The sequence below is a fragment of the Pipistrellus hanaki genome (assembly GCF_964339955.1).
Source record: "Pipistrellus hanaki genome assembly, chromosome: 5".
NCBI classification, from domain to species: Eukaryota; Metazoa; Chordata; class Mammalia; order Chiroptera; family Vespertilionidae; genus Pipistrellus; species Pipistrellus hanaki.
In genome coordinates, this window is record NC_140507.1 from 25,823,379 (window position 1) to 25,845,778 (window position 22,400).

Sequence of the window (22,400 nt, forward strand, 5' to 3'; positions counted from 1 at the left end):
ACCCCTGATATAGAGCAACAAAAATTTTCATAGAACGCAAAAATAGTATTTTAATATATTTTTTTAAATTTCAACATAAGTACAATTTACAAATATAATAAATAAAAATTATGTATAGTATTATTTTATTCTTTGGCATATTTCTCATTTGAGTGAATTCTAACAACTGATCAACAATGCGAACTTTGATAAGCAGTTCTCTATAATCAGTTCTCAACAATTATTTATTAAAGTTTAACATGAAATTAACAAAAATAATATAAAACTCACATCCTGGCTAAATAGCCACATGGCCGCCGAAAACCGTATATTCCCTTCCTGTTCTCCCGCAGTTCCCTAGTCATGCATTCTTTCCAAAAACTGGGACTTTTTTAAAACGCTGTGGGACGCGGGACAAGTTGTTAAAAATCGGGACTGTCCCACCAAAAGCAGGATGTCTGGTCACCGTACCTATTTACCAGAACGGACTAAAGATATGCCGCTTCCTCCCCAACACTGAAGTGTTGGCAAAGGCACATGTGGAAGCGCTTTTTGTACCTTTGTCTGATTATCTTGAAGCAGTGCTATCACTCTATAGGTAACTCACTTTCCCTCAACTGAGGATTATAGCCAATATATGGACACAATTTAATCAAAGTAATTATACTTAGGAAGGTCAGTTATCAACAACACTCTAGGGTGAAGAACTCTGGCAGATGGTTCACTGCTGATTTAGTGACTTGAGTGCTCGAAGTTGGTTGGGGGAACTATGGCTGCTCCCTTCACTGATTACAGAGCATCACTCCATAAAGGTTACTCCTTGCTCTAGATTTAGAATTCGCATCCTAGCCAGTTTTGCTCAGTGAATAGACTGAAGGGCCCTGGGTTCAATTCCTGTCAAGGGTTTGATCCTTGCCCGCCCTGGTCTGAGGGCATGTGGAAGGTAACCAATTGATGTCCCTCTCTTATATCCATGTTTCTCTCTCTCTCTTTTTTTTTTTTTTTTTCACATACATGGTTACTGTTTTATTTTTTGAAGAAAGATCCTGAAACATTATACTAAGTCAGACTGAAAGATAAAGTTTACAAGTTTTTATAAAGATATAACATATGTAATGACTGTTCACTCTACAAAATCTTGATCATAGAGCTTATAAAATACACCTAGTTGGCAGTAGCACCCAGGTTTTCCAAATTGTCAGTCATCATTTTTCTCTTGTCTGCATAGACTTCTTCTCATTAGCTGCTTTCTGCTTTTGTTGCATGATCTGAGTCTCTCTGTTTTCTCTGAGAGGCAGTCAAGCTATCCTCTTTTCTTTTTCCCTTGCTAATTTCCTGGGATTTCTTCATGTTTTTCTGGCGAGCAAGTTCTCGTTGATTTCCACGGGCCATGCCGACCACCGCTCCGAGCCCGGAAGAGAGCGACTCGGAAAAGCACAGACTTCCGCGCGCGATCAGCGGACGTCTCCCCTCCCATGTTTCTCTTTATCTGTCCCCTTCTCTTCCACTCTCTCTAAAATTCAATAAACATATCCTCATGTGAGGGTTAACAATAACAAAAAAAGATTTAGAATTCTTAGTGTACACTTAAGCATTTTCTATGTCCTATGCAAAACAATCCTTTCATAACAAACAACCCAAACTACTACATTAAATATTTTATTTAATATATTATCTGACCAATTCTAGAACAGCCACCTCCATGGCAGGACATGAAACAGAGCAGAGATTCTGGCACAGAAAATGGTCTCCAAAACCTCAAAAGATCAAATCTCCATATTGTTAGGTTACTTATAAAGTTCAATATTCAAAATTATTAAACAGCCTCACCAAAACCGGTTTGGCTCAGTGGATAGAGTGTCGGTCTGCAGACTGAAGGGTCCCAGGTTCGATTCCGGGCAAGGGCATGTACCTTGGCTGCGGGCACATCCCCAGTGGGGGGTGTGCAGGAGGCAGCTGGTTGATGGTTCTCTCATCAATGTTTCTAACTCTCTGTCCCTCTCCCTTCCTCTCTGTAAAAAAAAAAAAAAAAAAAAAAAAAGGACAGCCTCACCCTGCTATTGTTAACAGTAGATGGGCTAGCGACCTACCACATCAATATTGGCATTGCTATGCCCTTGTGATAGCATCTCTGTCCTCAAACAAAGTACACAGCAGCCATTTGCCCCACATCACTGTCTCCCCAAAATTGGACAGGCCAATAGCAGGTTGTGGACAAATTTCCCAGAATCTGGTTCAGAAACCACAGTGGAAGGCTACGTATCTGACTTCTGATCTCAATGGTTCAGAATCCTCTCAGCCGGAGGTGACTTTTCAGAGCCTTGCTCACAGCAAGCACCTTAGCACCTCTTGGCAGCATTCCAATGGGACATGAAATCTGTCATCTGTCTCTGCAGTTAGAGCATGTCTTTCTCACACACCAGCCATCTGCACCCATGCAGAGTAGCTGCTCACAACAGCCCAGGAGTCCTCGGGGCTTTCTCCATTTCTGTGCCCAGGATGGATGGAGGAGGCAGAGGCACTTGTCACCCATCCTGGCCAGCTGTTGTGAAGCCCATCAGCAATTCAGTCCTAGATGAAACATTTTCTACAAAGAGCAGCAGATGACAATCAGGAAAGAATCAAGACTGCAATAGTCGCTTCTGAATTTCAGCCACAATATGTTCCCGTTTAATGGCCACCTGGAACATAAGAGAACCCTCATGTGACAAAGTAGAGAGTGATATAGCTCCTTAGCCATTGATTTTCTAGATTCAGTTTACTCTGTATCACCCCCACTACTTATGCAACCAGTGTGGGCTTTAAGCTGACTTACAGAATGTATGTCCTCAAGACTAAAGGGATTCAAATGCCTGATCTATGTCTATTTTGTTCATTAGTCTCAAAATAGCCACTGCTTACCCAGCCAGTATCATGGGCTACAATGGTTGCTAGGATGGGTCTTCATTCATCTCTATCACTATCAACTCTGAAGATATTTCCTCAGCCAGTAACATATTTCTTAAAGAATCTTGAAAAGGTAGAAACACCTGGTCCTTTCCACTTTTGCCTGCACACTCACCTCCTCTCTGCTGGCCACCGAACGGAGCTTGATGACTCCTTCCTTCAGCTCTTGCTCACCAATAATGACTACCAGTGGAATGCCCGTGTCCTCACAGTAGTGCAGTTGCGTTAGTAATTTAGGGTTGTTCTTATACAGCAGCTCTGCCTGAAAAGGATGAAGGTAAAGTAGGGGATTTAGAAGGGACCACACCACCCCACCCCAGGAGTGCGCATTTCCAGAGAAATAAGTAGCTAGCCCTGCTATCCAAAGAAGGCTGGAAAGAACCTGAGTTCCACTTAGGCATGAAGTAGAAATGGGCCTAGTGCCTGAATTCCACATATACCTACATGGCTTGGCAATTAGCTCCACCATACCTTGATCCCAGCATCCCAAAGCTCTGCAATTAGCTTCAACCGTTCTTGGAGAAAGTTCTTCTGTGGAGTGGCCACAAACACTTGGGTCTCTGTGGTCCGTATCTTCTCACCAGAAGTCTGATAAAAGAGAAAGAACCAAAATAAAAACTTCCTTTGCACCAGATAATTTCCAAAACTCAGGACAAAAAGAATCATAAGAAACACAGTAAAAAAAAAAAAAAAAAAAAAAAAAAGACACAGTCCAACACTAGAGTATGTAGCTCAGTGGTTAGAGTTTTGCCTTGCACAAAGAATAGTCAAGGGTTCGATTCCCAATCAAGGCCATGTGCCTGGGTTGCAGGTTTAATCCCTGGGCAACCAGTCAATGCCTTTCTCTCCACCCCCACCCCACCCCTACCCCAATCCTTGCTCCTCCCTCCCTTTCACTTTCTCTAAAAATCAATGGGAATAAAATCCTCCAGTGAGGATTAACAAAACAAATTTTCTTTTTAAAAAGAAAACCTAGCCGAAACCGGTTTGGCTCAGTGGTAGAGCATCAGTCTCTGGACCGAAAGGTCCCAGGTTCGATTCCGGTCAGGGGCGTGTACGTTGGTTGCGGGCACATCCGGTAGGAGACGTGCAAGAGGCAGCTGGTCGATGTTTCTCTCTCATGGATGTTTCTAACTCTCTATCCCTCTCACTTCCTCTCTGTGGAAAATCAATAAAAATATATTTAAAAAAAAGAAAAAAGAAAAAAAGAAAACCTGTCCAACTGCACTTCAGAAACATGAGTTTTTAGGCCTCCAGTCCCAATCCACCCCTACCTAGGACCCACCTTCATCCTCTGCTCCACAATGGAGAAGATTCGCTCGACCCCAATGCTGAGCCCCACGCACGGCACCTTGTGGCCTTTAGGGTTAAACATGCCCACCAGCCCATCGTAGCGCCCTCCGCCAGCCACACTGCCCACATTCAGGGGCTCTTCCTCAGCAGGAGCTGGGGCCTGCAGCAGCACTGCTTCATAGACCACTCCTGTATAGTAGTCCAAGCCCCGAGCCAGGCTTAGATCAAAGCGGATCTGTGGGAACAAGGCTAGCGTCAGTCCTAGACAAGACTCAGGACCCTGAGAGCCCCAGAGCTCAGCAGGAGGTCCATGCCCAATTCAGCTTACCTTCTCTGCAATTCCAAATAGAGTCAGGTATTCAAAGAGCAGCTTTAGATCCCGCAGGCCCTCTAAGGCCTGCTTGCTCTGACACAGTCTGGGATCCTGGAACATTTGCTCTACCAAGGACAGCCCACCTGGGAGACATGTGGGGAGAAATAGGGTCTGTGCTCTTCACGCAAATGTATTTCATCCAAATTTATCTTTTTACTTTTTAAATGTTTTTGATTTTGAGAGAGAAAGATAGTAGAGGGAGAGAGAGAAACATCGATGAGAAAGAAATATCAATTGGCTGCCTGCTGCTTGCCCTGGACTGGGGATTGAGCCCACAACCTGGACATGTGACCGGTGACCTCTGGGTCCATGGGTCAACGCTCAACCAATGAGTCACATCAGCTGGGGGCTCCTCATTTTCATTAAAAAAAGATACTGATCTCATATGACCAGACTCTCTTCCTCTGCCTCTACCTTTGCCATCTGAAGACATAAGGTGGTTACAATAAATAAAAGGGGAATAAAATTCAGACAGGCTCTAGAGCTTAGCGCATCTACAGAAAGGAGCTGTTTCTGAGGTAGAGGTTGTACACATATCACCCTCCCTCTGGTTCTCTCTCATACAGCTTTGAAACTCTGGTTCTTACCATGACATTGGACATAGTCCCCAATTTGGTCAGCCACTCCAGGAGCCAGGCCTTTCTCTGCCACCATCTCATGTCTCACATCTTTCCAAGATATCTAAACAAACATTCAGACATTAGCCCCGCCCCATGATCTTTCTTTTGTTCTCTAACCAGAAAAGGATATCTTCCTTTCAGTATTTATGTCACAGTAGCTAAAACTAAACTCAGAAAAGTCAGCCAAGTCAGAGGCAGCTTAGGAAATCCAGCCATGATCCCCCCTGCACAGCAAAACTTAAATCTTGCTTCAGAATATCTCCTTACCTCCCTCACTTCCAGGCACTATTTCCTCTAAGGGTCTAGATTTAAGGGCAGGGCAGAAACTCTGATAGGATCTACTGAAACGTGTGTTCTTTCTTACCTTGTCCAGTTTGTCTATGGAGGAGCAGATGGCACGGAACTTGCTTTCTGGAACACCACAGGTGGCAAACATCCCATCCAAAATCCGCCGGTCATTGACCTGTGAACTCAATGGCAGTAACCCAAGTGCCTTGTCAATACCCTTTCTCTGAAAACAATGACAGTCCCTACTCTCCTGAGTCATAGAGATAGAAAGGTAAATTCTATAGGATGACCATTTAGATCTATAATAGCAAAAGTATAATATGCTAATCAGACTGGAAGGTTCCTTCCCAACATCCTTCTGGGTGACCTTTCGGAGGAAGCCGGGGCTGCGAGGGAAGCCTGGGTGCCGGGTGCCTGCCAGCAGCCAGAGGGAAGCCCAGGTCCCGGGTGCCAGAGGGAAGCTGGTGACAGAGCTGGGGGAAGGAAGGCCTACTCTTGCATGAATTTCGTGCATCGGACCTCTAGTATATATATACAATAAAATGCAACAGCTGAACTTAGAACGTCCTAGAGCTGCAGGCTTAAAGTCTGGGCCACCTATGTTTTAAGACAGCATCAGGCCAAATCCAGACTTTTCCCCTAACTCCCCAGCCTGGACCTCACCTTAATGAGAAAGTCCCCCAGCTGCAATCCAGTTAGGATTTCACAGATGATCTTCAAACACTCTGCATCAGGGATCATGGGGTCAAAATCACCAGCAATGTCAAAATCCTACAGCAAAAGAGAAGGAAAAAAAGTCTCTACTCAGCAGCCAGTCCCCAGGCTGTGGCCCCCAGAACTATCAGACCACGCTGCCTCCTGCAGTCACTCACACACTGACAGAACTCCCGGTAGCGTCCTTGGGCTATGGTTGGGCTCTCCCGCCGCCACACCTTTCCAACATGGTAGCGTTTCATCCTCTTCAGTTTATTCATGGCCATATAACGCGCAAAAGGAACCTCACGAAAGTAGGTTAAGGAGAAAGGACACTGCATCCAAAGCTTAGGCTCAGTGTAAAGACATTAGGGAAGATAGGCCTTTATCAACTGAATCCCATTCACAGAACAATCCCCTTGTCTGTCTTGTTTCCCACTATCCCCAAGACTTAGCAGTACTTGGCATTCAGTATACAGGATGAGCAAAAATAGGTTTACAGTTGTATGTGAAATAGTATTACTTTTATATTAATTCTTCTATTGTTTGATTTTTCATCTTTTGATTTTTTAAAATGTATTTTTATTGATTTCAGAGAGGAAAGGAAAAGGAGAGAGAGAGATAAAAACATCAATGATGAGAGAGAATCACTGATTGGCTGCCTCCTGCATATCCCCTACTGGGGACCAAGCCTGCAACCTGGGCATGTGCCCTGACCAGGAATTGAACCATGACCTCGTGGTTTATAGGTCAACACTCAACCACTGAGTCACACCAGCTGAGTTCTTATATTATTACTAGTGGCCTGGTGCATGAAATTCATGCACATTGAAAGGAAATTAATTAGAAGAAATGTTTTAATATTGCTATTTGCCCTTTCTCTATAATGGAAGTGTGAGAGATGAAAGGAAATGAGTAAAATGTATATGAAAATAATATACTCAACAGGATACAGTAAGGTCATAGCGCAGGGACAGTAGCTCTCCACCCTGATCCTTCAGGTCATAGATGAGCCCAGAGTCCTCTCCGTACTTCTCAGTGAGCATCTCCTGCAGGGGCCAAACAGAAGGAGCCACACTTCACAGGAGGATTCTGGGACAAAAGCTAGAAGCCCCGTGGGAAACTGAAGGCAAGTGAAAAACGGAGTTCTGGCACTTTTTTCTCCACTTACCTTTAGCTCAAATGCTGGGGTATCCAACCCTTTTGCTCCATGACGTTTAAAGCAGCTAACAATTATATCAAGTATTTTCTCCCTCACAACCATTTGCTGGGGACTAAAATCTCTGGTGCCCTAGAAACCAAAAGTAGCCATAGTGAAAACAAGTCCATTTAAGACAAAGAGTTAAACTACACCTACAATCTAAGGCATGGAGTTGAAATCTCTTTGAGTTCAGATAACTCTAAGTACCAGTACCTCAAGAGTAGATTTATTTTTTCTTTTAATTAGGCTTAAAAGGATTTTTTTTTTTTAAATATTTTATTGATTTTATACAGAGAGGAAGGGAGAGAGATATAGAGGTAGAAACATCGATGAGAGAGAGTCATCAATCAGCTGCCTCTTGCACACCCCCTACTGGGGATATGCCCGCAACCAAGGTACATGCCCTTGACCGGAATCGAACCCGGGACCCTTCAGTCCCCAAGCCGACGCTCTATCCATTGAGCCAAACCGGTCCCGGCATTAAAAGGATTTTTAAAGGGGTCAGGAAAAGACAAGCAGAACAGAGGGCAGACCTCCAAGGCACTTTCATGGGATAAAGGGAGTTACCTTTGGAGTCTTGAGGATAAAATTTGACTTCTCTTGATGTGGCTTCAGTTGGGATGTTAGCACTGCCTCTGCAACCTGGCAGAAAAAGGAATGTGAGACGCGGCACCTCTCAAGATTAGCCAGCCCTGTGACAAGGCTGGCCCTGTGGACCACCAACCTGCAAAGAGCTTTGGTCCTGAGTAACAAGAAGCCTGAACACTATTTTATCTATTCCAATCTCAGCCCCGCTCCAAAAACCATGTTGTATCTGCAATATATATGTAATACACATGAGGACAGGTCTTTACCATACAAACTGTCTGAAAATAGTTTAAGTACCCAAGAACAATGAAGGTAAAGAACAATCCACCATTACCACCACAACCATCTAGAGGTAGGGTTAGTATATTTCTTCCAGGTCTCAGTTCCCAAAGAATGAAAATAAGAATTTTAAATAAGGTAGCAATGGTGCCCTGCCAGCATGATTCAGCGGCTGAGCATGGATCTATGAACCAGGAGGTCATGGTTCAATTCCTAGTCGGGGCATATGCCTTGGTTGTGGGCTCATCCCCAGTGTGGGGTGTGCAGAAGTAGCCGATCAATGATTCTCTCTCATCATTCATGTTTCTATCTCTCCCTCTCCCTTCCTCTCTAAAAACAATAAAATATATATTTTTAAAAATAAGGTAGCAATGGTCATTAAGCTTAGAGACAGATAAAAACTTGAAGACAGAAAAGAGCCAGTCCAAGGACACAGAGCATGTCTTAGAATGAACAGGAATAGATTTCCTAATTGAACTAAAAAATCCGACTGGTATGATGCTGTGACTGAAAATTAATAACAAAAGACCTAAGCCCTGTTCATGACAGCACAAAGTATCTGCTATAAAGACAACAGAGTCCTTCCTAACATAAAACAGAATCAATGACTTTGTTTATCACCAGCAGGCTGTATGCCCTTCCAGAAATATAGTGGTAGTTCTATACATTGGTGGCTCTCTCCTCCAAAGGTAGGCAGTTCAAGTCCACAATCCCTTCTCTGAAATCCCAAAATCCAAAAATGTCTGAAAACCAAAAATTAGGTGCGTTGTTGTTTGAGACTCATTCTGGGGTGAATCCTAATGTGAACCGTCTACTTATGGTCATTAATTACCTCCGTGGGAATAATCGTATATTTTGCTTAAGGAAGTTTCATGTGTTTGACTTCAACAGGTTCAAATAAGGAGTTGTGAACCTAAATGAAAATACTCCTTTACTACAGCCAAAGATATGCCATGTGACCATGCAGTCTCTGATTGCTCAATTGTAAATGGAAATGACAACCCCAACTTCTCAGGATGGCTACGGAGATTAAAATGACAAAGCATCCACAACACTTCACTCAGTGCATGGTGGGCACTCGGTAAAAAGCCAATTGTATTGCTACTGGAGCGCAGGCCGCGAGTTCATGCTTTCAGACCTGGAGAGCGTGTCCCGCCGGACCGGAGCTCCCTCGGGCCGGCTCACCTGGCTGTGAGGACGGCCCGGCCCGGCGCACACGGCCCGCGGCGGCCGCAGGAGCTGGCCCAGCAGCGCTGCCCAAGCCCTGCCGCGCCGGAGCCCGAGCGGGGGCATCGTGCGGCGGGAGGCCGGGACAGCCGGCGAAAGACCTGGGAACGAAGCCGGTCGGACCCCAAGAAGCACAGCGTCGAAGAGGCAACGCCCGAGCTCCCAGGAAGGAGGTGAGCGGTCCCAAATCCCGCAGCCAGGGTCCGGTCCTCTCAGATTCCCTCGCAGCCTCGGCACTTCCTGTAGGAGCCGGAAGTGGTGTTGCGCTCGGCGGAGGCTCTCTAGGCTGGAGGTCTGCGACTCGATAGCCGGAAGTCATCCGAGCTGAGGCTGTGCCCACGGCCACCCAGCCCAGGCATCAGTTCTGACCAGTTTAAAGCCAGCAATGGCCGAACGTGCGGCGCTGGAGGAACTGGTGCGGCTTCAGGGAGAGCACGTGCGGGAGCTGAAGCAGCAGAAGGCCAGCGCGGAGCAGGTGCGACCCGGGCGGCCCGGGAGGGGCCCAAGCAAGGCCCGGGAGGACTTAGGGCCGGGGTGGTCGGTAGAGGACTGGGATGTGAGGGAGAAGGGTTCCAGCTGGTAGGGAGGAGGACGAACTAGGTGGTGAGGTAACCGGGGAGGACTCGAGAGAAGCAAAGGTAGGCCGGGGAGAGAGATCTGTTCCAGGGCCTGCTGGCGGGATGCTGAATGAATGGTTGAAGGGGGGAAGGTGAGCTGCAGACGTGACAGCCCAGCTCCTACTGTTCCTCCCCAGATCGAGGAGGAGGTGTCACAACTACTCAGACTGAAGGCACAGCTGGGCCCTGATGAAGGGAAACACAAGTTTGTGCTCAAGACCCCCAAGGTAAGTATCATTCCTTTAGGGAGCCCATGAGAGGGTCCCTAGTTACACACACAAGGACGAATATGCCTGATTCCCTGAACCAGGTCGCTGAGAATTATCTGAAATGCTGGTGCCAGGCTGGATTGGACTCTACCTGAGTCATTGTGGGAGTATGTCTGTTACTGCTACTCCTTCTTTCATTCAGTAAATACTTGAGTGTTAACTATGTGCCAAGCACTGTACAAACCAATGAGTATAGCATGGTGAACAAATATAGCTTGCTTTTGCGGAGCTTACCTTCTGCTGAAGGAAACAGATTTAATGCAAATAGTCCCGCACATGGGAATGTCATTACACACTGTGATCAATGACATAAAGAAATACTAAGGATGCTCTAAGAAAAATATGGGAGAACTGGGGAGACTGAGAAAGTTCACTGTAATGATATCCTAACTGACCGAACAGAGGAGTGGGAGATACTAGAGGGAAGGGTATGAGGAAAATAGATGCAGGTAGAGTATGGAAACCCTGAAGCAAAAACGAACTTTGGTAGTTTCCAAGACCTAGAAGAGACCTGTATGACTAGACCCAAACTAGAGGAGAGTAGAACGAGGGTGGAGGTTCCTAGCTCAGCTTCCAGGATTTCAGTTCAGATACAACTTTCTGTAACTTCTATAAAGAGAACTATTTGCCCCTTCCTCTGGGTTCCCTTGCACTTCACATATATCTCTGTTGTTGCACTTATTGCTGCCCTTTAGTGATTCACATAGTCTATCGACGATGAGAGGCTGAGACAAGGTTACATGGGACCAAATAGGTCTTCAGTGAATGTATGTGAGTGGGGAGGTGGTCTGTCCTCCTTATGTTGAGGTGTCTCCTTTTAAGGTTAATTCTTTGCGTCCTAAATTCATTGAGCTCCTCCTCATTTCACAAGTTAAGAAGACAGTGTAAAATCCCAAGGCAGAGATCATCAATAGTTATTCAAACTATTAGGTGAAAAGATAAATGGGGAATTTATGAAAGATCAAACTGGCCTCACTTAAACGCAATGATTAATCCTAACATCACTAAAAGTAGGACAGTGAGATATCCTCCTTATGTGATGCAATACGATGTACACAGCCCCACCTATGAAGTATTCTTGCCAAGAAAAACTGAACCTGAATCTAACCAGGTCTTCAGACCTAACTACCAGTTTACCGGAAATATGGGAGATGGTCGAATATGTTAAATGACACATTGAGTATATTGTTAACTAAATCTAGAATGGGAACAATTCCTTAGGACAAAAGGACTCAGTTTCCTCAACAGATAAATGACATTTTAAAAAATATTTTTATTGATTTTTTTACAGAGAGGAAGAGAGAGGGATAGAGAGTTAGAAACATTGATGAGAGAGAATCATCGATCAGCTGCCTCTTGCACACCCCCCAATGGGGATGTGCCCGCAACCAAGGTACATGCCCCTGACCGGAATCGAACCCGGGACCCTTCAGTTTGCAGGTCGACACTCTGTCCACTGAGCCAAACCTGTCTTGGCATAAATGACATATTTTTAAAAAGGGAAGGAGCCCAGCTGGTGTGGCTCAGCGGCTGAGTGTGGACCCAGGAACCAAGAGGTTGTTGGTTCAATTCCCGGTCAGGAAACATGCCCGAGTTGCTGCTCGATCCCCAGTAGCATTGATGCTTCTTTTTCATCGATGTTTCTCTCTATCCCTCTCCCTTCTTCTAAAAATCAATAAAAATATTTTTAAAAAAAGAAAAAGAAAACTGTTGTAGATTAAATAGACATCAGCTATTTCAACCAAATACAATGCATAGATTTCATTTAGAATCTGATTCAAACAAGCCAACCATAAAAAGATATTGAGGCAGTCAGGGAAAGTTAAACATGGATTGGGCATTAAGATAATATTAAAGGACCCTAACCAGTTTTGCTCAGTGGATAAGAGTGTTGGTCTGTGGACTCAAGGTTCAATTCTGGTCAAGGGCATGTACCTTGGTTGTACCAGTAGGGGGTGTGCGTTCTCTCTCATCAATGTTTCTAGCTCTCTATCCCTCTCCCCTCCTCTCTGTAAAAAATCAATAAAATATATATTTTTAAAAAAATTAAAGTGAACTTAGAAGGGTGATAGTAAATGTGTGTGGTGATTAATAGGGAATTGTACTTGTTTTACAACTTGGTGGCCTGTAGGAAAGTCGAAATTTGCATTTGTCATCACTGCGGTCATGCTTTTATATTCATAGACCTTATTGTTTTTTTGTTTGTTTGTGTGTTTGTTTTTTAAAATCCCCTCCTGGTTCTTCGGCTGATTTTGACTCCAAGGGCACGAGAGACTACAATCCCCGGCAGATGGCAGTTCGGGAGAAGGTGTTTGATACAATCATCAGCTGCTTCAAACGCCACGGTGCAGAAGTAATTGATACACCTGTGTTTGAACTAAAGGTGAGAGGAGGGTAAGAAATTGCATGGTGGGAGAACGGGTGTGTGAACAGCAAAAGGATTACAAGAGAGTGACACCCAAAGGTCTCTCTCCTGTTACGGACAAAGACCAGTATTTTCTCCAGTGGGAAAGGGGGTGGGGCTGGCTTAAAGGAAGAGGTCCTGCTTTTTATTTACCTGGTTTTGGCCAGCGGCTTTCAAAAGAGAACCCTTCTAGCCCTAGCCGGTTTGGCTCAGTGGATAGAGCATTGGCTTGTGTTCTGAAGGGTCCCAGGTTCGATTCCGGTCAAGGGCACATGCCTGACTTTCAGGCTCAATCCTCAGTGAGGGCCGTGCAGGAGGCAACCAATCAGTGATTCTCTCTCATCATTGATGTTTCTATCTCTTCCTCTCCCTTCCTCTCTGAAATCAATAAAATATATATATATATATATATATATATATATATATATATATATATATAAAAAAAAGGGGGGGGGGCCCTTCTTAAGAGTGGAAGTTGTTTCGACTTCCATATATTGGATTCCATGGCACCTATATTGAGATGTTTTCTAAATACATACAAACCATACGTATAAAGTATAAATGTGCAACCAGTGTCCTATTGATTGACTGATATTGTGTCCATCTCTTTAATAAATAAAAAAACACACACTCTCTGCTTAAACCTCCAGTGACTCCCATTGCATAAAACTGAGACCCTTTACTCAGGCTTCCCAGGCTCTACTTCATCTGGTCACTGCCCACCTTTCCCGCCTCTTCTCATGCTGTTCTTCTCCTTGCCCACTATGCTTCTTTGGTCTTCTTTCTATTCCTGGAAGGTACTAACTGTGTTCTGGCTCAGGGCCTTTGTTCTCATTCTTCCCTTTCTTACCTAACTCCATCTTCCCCTAGCTCTTTGCTTGATTTTAATTTCAGATTAAATTAGAGATGGCAAGCCCTGGATCGGTAGCTCGGTTGATTAGAACATTATTCTGATGCACCAAGGTTGCAGGCACATAAGAGAATCAACTAATGAATGCATAAATAAGTGGAACGACGTGTGTGTGTGTGTGTGTGTGTGTGTGTGTGTGTGTGTATCAAATCAATTTTTTAAAAATACTGATATACTGATGTTTTAAAGAAGTTAGAAATTGCAGATTTTATCTTCAGATTGCAGCTTAAAATGCCATTCCTCCAGTAATTTTCTGCAACTACCCTGCCTAAAGTAGTCCTTATCTATCATAGCAACTTGTTTGGTTTTCTTTAGAGCACGTATCACTATCTGAAATTATCTGTTAATGTTTTTTTGCATTAGTGTATTGCTTGTTTCTTCTCACTAGTATCGAAGACCATGAGGACATAGAGTGCTTTTGTCTTATTCAAGAACAGACATCTGGCCCTAGCCAGTTTGGCTTAGTGTATTTGGCTTAGTGGATAGAGCATCGGCCTGTGGACTGAAGAGTCCCATGTTCAATTTTTTTTAATTTTAATATATTTTATTGATTTTTATACAGAGAGAAAGGGAGAGAGATAGAGAGTTAGAAACATCGATGAGAGAGAGTCATCGATCAGCTGCCTCTTGCACACCCCCTACTGGGGATATGCCCGCAACCAAGGTACATGCCCTTGACCGGAATCGAACCCAGGACCCTTCAGTCCCCAAGCCGACGCTCTATCCATTGAGCCAAACCGGTCCCGGCTCCCATGTTCAATTTTGACCTAGGGCACATGCCTGGGTTGTGGGGTCAACCACGGTAGGGGATATGCAGGAGGTAACCGACCAATGATTCTCTCTCATCATTGATGTTTCTATCTCTTTCTCTCTTTTTCTTTGAAATCAATATATATATATATATATATATATATATATATATATATATATATACATACACACACACACACACACACACACACACATATTCTTTTCTTTTTTAATGAATTTTTAAAAAAATATATTTTATTGACTTTTTACAAGAGGAAGGGAGAGAGACAGAGTTAGAAACATCGATCAGCTGTTTCTGTACAGGGGATATGCCCGCAACCAAGGTACCTGCCCTTGACCGGAATCAAACCTGGGACCCTTGAGTCCCCAGGCCGATGCTCTATCCACTGAGCCAAACCGGTTTCGGCTATTCTTTTCTTTTTTAAAGAACAGACATACGTGGTGGGCATTTATCTGCAGGTTAAATTCGTAGAAATGGAATTGCTGGGCCAAAAGATTGTACTCATTTATGTTTTTACCTACTGTGTTGGTTTTCTAGGGTGCCATGACAAAGTATCACACACGGGGTGGCTTCAAAAACATAAACTTATTGTCTGGAGGCTAGAAGTATGAGGTGTCAGCAGTGTTGTTTCCTTTTGAAACCGCGAAAGGACGATCTGTTCCAGGACGCTCCATGGCTTGTAGATGGCGTCTTTCCCTGTGTCTCCACAGCATCTTCCCTGTGTCCACATTTCCTCTTTTTATAAGGACACCAGTTCTATTGAATTAGGGTCCACCCTAATGACTTCATTTTAGCTTAATTACCTCTCTAAAGACCCTGTCTCCAAATACAGTCACATTCTGAGGTTACTAGGGGATAGGACTTTAAAATATGAATTTTGTGGAGTTCACAGTTCAGCCTATAAGACTAATGTGTGAGTGTTTCTGCTTCTACACACAGGGACTTTTCAAGCTTTTTAAACTTTGGCAACTAGTAGGTAAAATAAGTTATCATCTCAAACATATTACAGGGCGAGGACTGCTTTTGACGTTCAGATCTCAGGTATCATAAAAACTTTTATGTTTGTTGCTCTAATAACCCACTCCTAGTTTACCCTCGGAAAAAAAAACATATGTTCCCAAATATATTTATTGAGTTGTTATTTAACATATTAAATAATTGGAATAACCTAAACACCTAACAGTGTAATCCTAGGAAGGAATACAGAGCTGCTTCTCACTGGAATATTATACTTTTAAAAATAAAATCTCAGCTGTCACAAAATGGAAATAGTGACGAGCAGAAAACAAAATCAGTTTCCTTTTTTTCTTAATCCTCACCTGAGAATATTTTTCCATTGATTTTTAGAGATATGGGAAAGACAGAGAAATATCAATGTGAGAGAAACACATCAATTGGTTGCTTCCTGTATGAGCCTGGACCAGGTGCCCTGCAACCAAGGTACCTGCCCTTGACCTGGAATCGAACCCGAATCGAACCCAGGACCCTTCAGTCCACAGACTGACACTCTATCTGCTGAGCCAAACTAGCTAGGACTCCTTTTGATTTTAACTAAATTAAATACGTGAGTCATTGGGATAGAGAGCAGAGAAAATATAGACAGGTGGATTTTTGTTTTCAAAACTTCCTTTTAAATTGCATTTATCATTGTGACCACATTTCTTTGTTTTCTTCAGGAAACACTGACTGGAAAGTACGGGGAAGACTCTAAGCTTATCTATGACCTGAAAGACCAGGGTGGGGAGCTGCTGTCCCTTCGCTACGACCTCACTGTATCTTTCTAACTGTGGGCTCTTGGCACTGTGGATTGATTGGCCTTCCTCGGGCGGGGCCTGTTTCTCGCTCAGGTTCAGGGACAGCGAGCATGAGTGGGATCAAATATGACGCCTTTGGGTAATTATTTCTCTAAACCAGGGGCAGGACTTTGGCTAAACAGAACATAGCCTTAGAAGTTTTCTGAAATCTGAGTGAGACCCAGTTAGGGCCCAGTTTTAACTCTGCCAGCAATGCTCTGGTTCCAGAATACCTCTCCCCTTCCCTGCCCAGTGGACAGAGTTCTTAATTGACCAACAGCATTTCCTCTGTCTCCAAGGTGGGCCAGAAAGTCATCTGCCCAGAGGTCCCACCCGGGGGCCCTTTTTCTGCTCCCTGAGCCCATGGTGGAAACACTACCGAAGTGCAAGGAGTCTTAATCTTTTTTGAGATGTCAGCTGCCCCTTATGTTCATAAAGTTGTTTTTTGTTTTGTTTTGTTTTTGTTCAGAACAGCTATTAATCTTACGGGTATTGGCTTCACCTGCACAGGGAGGGGCTGGAGCCTTGTTTCTGTTGGTGATGATAATCAGCTTCCAGACTGTGCTAGGAGGGGCTCTCTCCTTAACTCTCGTCACCAGGTTCCTTTTGCTCGGTATTTGGCAATGAATAAGCTGACCAACATTAAACGCTACCACATAGCAAAAGTATATCGCCGGGATAACCCAGCCATGACCCGTGGCCGATACCGGGAATTCTACCAGTGTGTGAGTATGGGGGTGACTTGGCCCTCCCTCAAGCCAGTGCAATCTACTGAGCACTCATGGTGTCCTGAGCAAACTGGGTGCCCCAGATAATGCTAACCCTTAGGTTTCTTTGGTATTTTCCTATAGATTTCATAAAGGGGAGGGGAGAACAGAGGTTATTCTCCCCATTTTATAGATGAGTAAATTTGATTCTCAGCAGAATGAAGAGATCATAGGGATAAGAAAGGCCAAGTCAGCACTAGAACTCTTGGTCCAGCGCTCTTCATATTAAATCACAGAGATAGGATCAGAGTCAAGGATGAGCAAATTCGATTTGAGGGATGAAATAATCCAGACCGGTGGGCAGAGCTTCTGAATAAAGAGAGAAAATGACGAGGATTAGGGCTGTATAGTTGCCCTCCAGTGGTAGGAGGAAATAGCAAAAGCAGATGAATGAGATGATAAAGGAATAGTCCCATAGATGGAAAAGAAACCAGAACTAGTGAAAGACCCAAGAATGCTGGGGTTTTCCTCTGGATTTATGATAAGAGAATGAAAAAAGCGATCTATGCGTAAGTGCAAACTGGCCTTTCAGAGAGAGCAAGAGCAGAGCTTCCCCAAGAATCCCCTCTGAAGAAACCCCCCAGGACCTCTCCCTCTCTCCCTGCAGGATTTTGACATTGCTGGGCAATTTGACCCCATGATCCCTGATGCAGAGTGCCTGAAGATCATGTGTGAGATTCTGAATTCACTTCAGATCGGGGACTTCCTGGTCAAGGTCAGAGCTGGACAAGGCTGGGAGGGAAAGCTGGGCCTGGCCTCTGCCAGGAGAAGGTAGCCTAAGTGGCCAGAGCTATGAAGGGCCACGTAAAGAAATGCTTTGGGTCCCTCCAGGTGAACGATCGGCGCATCCTAGACGGGATGTTTGCCGTCTGTGGGGTTCCTGATAGCAAGTTCCGTACCATCTGCTCGTCAGTGGACAAGCTGGACAAGGTAATGACCCAAACATCTCACTCCTTTATTCCCAGACCCCACCCTGCCTGGAGAAATGGAAAACAACAGTAAGGGGGGCGGGACTGCCTCTGTGCCCACCAGGGGGAAATTAGCCTGAGGATGTAGGTTGAAGGGCAGTTTCTGCCCCACGACTGCCCCCCCGAGGAGGGCCCGTACTTGTTCTGTGGTGGGGAAGGTGCCCACGGGTCCCTGACCGCTCTGTCTGCCCAGGTGTCCTGGGAGGAGGTAAAGAATGAGATGGTGGGAGAGAAGGGCCTCGCACCGGAGGTGGCTGACCGCATTGGGGACTACGTCCAGCAGCACGGTGAGGAGTGAACCTCCTCGCCATCAGCATCCCACTGCCCTCAATCCTAGCGCTGGAGCTCTTCTCTCTGTTTGTGTGTGTGTGTGTGTGTGTGTGTGTGTGAGAGAGAGAGGGAATGGGGGAGAGACAGAGAAGTGGGAAGTGGGCGGGGGGTGGGGGAACACACATACATGTACAATCCAGGCAAAAAGATAGACCCCCTACTTTTTTCTTCCGATCAGTCATTCTTGCTTGCAAATCTGTCTCCCAGGTGGGGTGTCCCTGGTGGAACAGCTGCTCCAGGATCCTAAACTGTCTCAAAACAAGCAGGCCTTGGAGGGCCTGGGAGACCTGAAGCTGCTGTTTGAGTACTTGGCCCTGTTTGGCATTGCTGACAAGGCGAGTCGGGCTGGGGGTGGGAACCCGGGCTGGGGGTGGGAGCCCTCACTGTGCTCTGGGGCTTCAAGTCCTTGATCCTCACCTGGTACTGACATGCTCTTGTCCCCACAGATCTCCTTCGACCTGAGCCTCGCTCGGGGGCTGGACTACTATACCGGAGTGATCTATGAGGCGGTGCTGCTCCAGGCCGCAGCCCAGGCAGGGGAGGAGCCCCTGGGTGTGGGCAGCGTGGCCGCTGGGGGGCGCTACGATGGGCTGGTGGGCATGTTTGACCCCAAAGGGCGCAAGGTGCCGTGCGTGGGGCTCAGCGTTGGTGTGGAGCGGATCTTCTCCATCGTGGAGCAGAGGCTAGAGGTGAGTACCAGACGGTCCGGGCAGGCGGTGGCAGCTGAGCTGCCTTCTTTGATCCCCCGGGGGATCAGGAGCATCTTTACGGAGAAATGGAAAAAAGATGGACACTACCACATAGACTCCCACTCCCTTATAGGACAGCTTTATGGATTTCTGATCATTCTTTTTTCACAAAATATCTTGTTCTGGGTCCCTTCTTCCCTCAGAGCTGTCAGGAATCTAGGCCGGTAAAATTTTTACAACAGCCTTTTGAAAGTAGCTACTTTTACTATCTTTAGAGAACTAAAGATTTCAGGTTTAATACCCCAAAGTGATGGTTCTTAAGTGACAGAGTCCATTTGAATCCAGGCAGTCTAACTGCAAAGTCCTGTCCCTAACCATGCTGTGATAGTCTGAGGCCCTGAGATCCCTAACATGGCTGTCCTGACTCTAGCATCAAGAGGAACACCAGGCCTAAACCGGTTTGGCTCAGTGGACAGTGGATAGAGCGTCGGCCTGTAGACTGAAAAGTCCCGGGTTCAATTCCAGTCAAGGGCACATGCCTGCATTTGGGTTCAATCCCCAGTTGAGGGTGTGCAGGAGGCAGCCAATAGATGATTCTCTCTCATAATTGATGTTGCTATCTCTCTTCCTCTTCCTTCCTCTCTGAAATCAATAAAAATATTGGGGGTGGAGGGGGGAAGAAACCCTGGAACCATCTCTCCCACTTTAAAAAAAAAAAAAAGAGAGAGAGAGAGAGAGGGCCCTAACCGGTTTGGTTCAGTGGATAGGGAAAGGTCCCAGGTTCAATTCCAGTCAAGGGCATGTACCTTGGTTGCCCAGTAGGAGGTGTGCAGGAGGCAGCTGATCAATGTTTCTAACTCTATCCCTCTCCCTTCCTCTGTAAAAAATAAATAAAATATTAAAAAATAAAATAAAAAGAGAGAGTAACACCAGGGAAACCCCTCATGGCCTCACGTGCACCTTTGTTGCTGCTGCTCTTAACTGGCCGGCTGCATTTCACCCCCTGGAGAAAGCTCTGCCAGCTGTTCCGTTCTTTTCTGAGTGGAAACCACCCGTTTCCCAATTAAGGTCACTTTCCGATAGGCATCTTATGTTGTAAGAACTATGGAAATAGTTTTCCAGCTGAAACCGGTTTGGCTCAGTGGATAGAGCGTCAGCCTGTGGACTGAAGGGTCCCAGGTTCGATTTCAGTCAAGGGCATGTACCTTGGTTGCGGGCACATCCCTAGTGTGGGGTGTGCAGGAGGCAGCTGATTGATTCTTCTCTCATTGATGTTTCTAACTCTATCCCTCTATTCCTCTCTGTAATAAATCAATAAAATATATTATATAAAAAAAAAAAAAAGACAAGGGGCAGCAGCAGCACCCTCCTACCCGATGAGCTGTACCCTCAACTGGCAGGTAGTAAGTGGGAACTAGAGCTGCTAGGGCTACTGGCTGATTGGATTTCCTGCTGGGCTCACAGTATCGCTTCTGTGTTACTGTTCTTGTGGGCCCTTAAGGTAGATGGAAATAAGCAAGAAGTTTCTATAAATAAGCTACCTCTGCCCTTGCCCTAGGTCAGTGGTCGGCAAACTGCAGTTGATTAATGAGTTTGCCAACCACTGCCCTAGGTAATTGATCCTGGCATGTCAGATGTACAAGCTAGTCAGTTTATTTATTTTTTAAATATGTTTTTATTTATGTCAGAGAAAAAGGAAGAGGGAGGGAGAGAGAGAAATAGAGAATCATTGATTGGCTGCCTCCTGCTTGAAACCTGGGCATGTGCCCTGACTGGGAATTGAAATGTGATCCCTCCTGGTTCATATATCAATGCTCAACCACTGAGCCACACTGGCCGGGCGCAGTCAGTTTACTTCTTCTGGCATCTCAGAGCTACCTATGCCCAGCTGCTGCCTGAGAAGACTGCGCCCCCGCCCTGATGGAGCTGGCAGAGTTGGGCTTGGTCTCAGGATCCTGACAAGGGCCTGCTCTCTTCACTCTTTGAAGGTGTTAAAAGGGCTAGCCCAGCTCTCTGACTTCTATCTGCACCTTTCCCAGGCACTGGAGGAGAAGGTTCGGACTACAGAGACGCAGGTGCTTGTGGCATCCGCGCAGAAGAAGCTGCTGGAGGAGAGGCTGAAGCTGGTGTCAGAGCTGTGGGATGCTGGGATCAAGGTACTGAGGCAAGCCCCCTCGTGGCAGCTAACGGGAGTGCTGGGCACAGACTAAATGCAAGCTCACCCCGCTAGTCTGCGATTTCCTGGGGCGGAACTCAGAGCGAGGTGGCAGGTTGGGCCCCAGGAGGCTGACCCTGAGGGATGCAGAAGCCAGCCTTCACCTTCTGCCCCGGTCCCCGCAGGCTGAGCTGCTTTACAAGAAAAACCCCAAGTTACTGAACCAGCTGCAGTACTGTGAGGAGGCGGGCATCCCGCTGGTGGCCATCATCGGGGAGCAGGAGCTCAAGGACGGGGTCGTCAAGCTTCGAGCGGTGGCCAGCAGAGAGGAGGTGAGTAGGCGGGCAGGAAGGCTGAGCGCCAGGGAATGGATGCCATTTCAGCAGGCCGGTGCCCCGTCCAGTACACTCTTGTAAGGGCTTCTAACCTGCTATTAAGGTCCTGGTAGGGTAAGACATCCACCCGACAAGCCCCCTCTGTCTCTGGCTCCCCCAAGAAGCCCTGTCCACCCTGGGTTCCTGCTCTCAGCTGAGCCAAACCTGTTGACCAGAGGAAGGAGTGGGCATGACACAGGGAGCAGTGGGATGGAAGCTGCTCATATCACTTTCTCCCCCATCCCCGCCAGGTGGATGTCCGAAGAGAAGACCTTGTGAAGGAAATCAAGAGGAGAACAAGCCAGCCCCCTTGCATCTGCTGAATGGAGCCAACTCTCAGAGGAAAGCGGAGGGCACTATTTAAGGCAAAGACAAAACTCTGCATATATCCTTCCACCTCTTCGCACGCTTCCAGTGGGAAACCTGAAGAGTGGTCAAAACAGAGACTTTTTATTTTTATTATTATTTTATTGATAATCACAGGTCATTTTACTGTGCCATTTCCATAGGAAGCCCTGGGGGCTCAGTCCCGTCTGGCTCCTGGGCTACAAGGACCGGGCCCAGCTGGCCTTCTCTGCAGGGCCCCTCACAGGAGGAGGCACTGCTCCCACAACCCGTTGCCAAAGGTGCAATAAAATATCTCAACCACTGGTGCCCTGTCTGTGTCGCTATAGCCAAGGCCCTCCTTCCCTGTCAGAGTCTGACCGCTCTGGCGGTGGGAAACGGGGAGAAAGACTTACAGCAGGCTCCTGCCCGGGGGTGAAGGGTGCCCCCTGCGTCCTTCTTCCTCCCGTGGGTGTGCGGCCATCCCTTAGGGGCCGAGTCTGCCTGGGAACTCGCCCACCAGGGTTTCCAGCTTTCACCT

General features: G+C 46.1%; 2 protein-coding genes and 1 pseudogene across 4 annotated transcripts; 1 reads left to right on the plus strand and 2 right to left on the minus strand.

Moving 5' to 3' along the window:
* Positions 1-1,056: 1,056 nt before the first annotated feature.
* On the minus strand, positions 1,057-1,466 carry LOC311623177 (small EDRK-rich factor 1-like; annotated as a pseudogene). Its single transcript has one exon. The product of its transcript is annotated as a small EDRK-rich factor 1-like (transcript).
* Positions 1,321-9,713, minus strand: HARS2 (histidyl-tRNA synthetase 2, mitochondrial). Its single transcript, XM_084884992.1, has 13 exons — positions 9,446-9,713; positions 7,961-8,035; positions 7,364-7,483; positions 7,146-7,241; positions 6,372-6,497; positions 6,163-6,270; positions 5,576-5,674; positions 5,179-5,272; positions 4,547-4,674; positions 4,211-4,453; positions 3,397-3,513; positions 3,041-3,187; positions 1,321-2,660 (listed from the first exon to the last, which is right to left on the minus strand). The coding sequence occupies exons 1-13, from the start codon at positions 9,551-9,553 to the stop codon at positions 2,601-2,603; spliced, it is 1,521 nt and encodes a 506-aa protein (XP_084741118.1). The 5' UTR covers positions 9,554-9,713; the 3' UTR covers positions 1,321-2,600.
* Positions 9,714-9,786: 73 nt separating this feature from the next.
* On the plus strand, positions 9,787-22,185 carry HARS1 (histidyl-tRNA synthetase 1). Of its 2 annotated transcripts, none has more exons than XM_084884991.1 (13): positions 9,787-9,962; positions 10,242-10,331; positions 12,637-12,756; positions 16,136-16,231; positions 16,852-16,977; positions 17,627-17,734; positions 17,851-17,949; positions 18,181-18,274; positions 18,525-18,652; positions 18,764-19,006; positions 21,046-21,162; positions 21,347-21,497; positions 21,787-22,185. In XM_084884991.1, the coding sequence occupies exons 1-13, from the start codon at positions 9,873-9,875 to the stop codon at positions 21,897-21,899; spliced, it is 1,575 nt and encodes a 524-aa protein (XP_084741117.1). In that variant the 5' UTR covers positions 9,787-9,872; the 3' UTR covers positions 21,900-22,185. The 2 variants fall into 2 exon arrangements, with proteins under 2 accessions (XP_084741117.1, XP_084741116.1); XM_084884990.1 differs by having other exon boundaries at positions 9,788-9,962; positions 21,347-21,493.
* The last annotated feature ends 215 nt before the right edge of the window (positions 22,186-22,400 follow it).

Coding starts and splice junctions, on each gene's coding strand:
- HARS2 (XM_084884992.1), bottom strand. CDS start 9,553: ATGCCCCCGCTCGGGCTCCGGCGCGGCAGGGCTTGGGCAGCGCTGCTG. Junction 8,036..9,445: donor CGGGCCGTCCTCACAGCCAG/GTGAGCCGGCCC, acceptor TTTTTCTGCCAG/GTTGCAGAGGCAGTGCTAAC. Junction 6,271..6,371: donor ACCGGGAGTTCTGTCAGTGT/GTGAGTGACTGC, acceptor CTTTTGCTGTAG/GATTTTGACATTGCTGGTGA.
- HARS1 (XM_084884991.1), top strand. CDS start 9,873: ATGGCCGAACGTGCGGCGCTGGAGGAACTGGTGCGGCTTCAGGGAGAG. Junction 12,757..16,135: donor CACCTGTGTTTGAACTAAAG/GTGAGAGGAGGG, acceptor TGTTTTCTTCAG/GAAACACTGACTGGAAAGTA. Junction 17,950..18,180: donor CAGTGGACAAGCTGGACAAG/GTAATGACCCAA, acceptor CTGTCTGCCCAG/GTGTCCTGGGAGGAGGTAAA.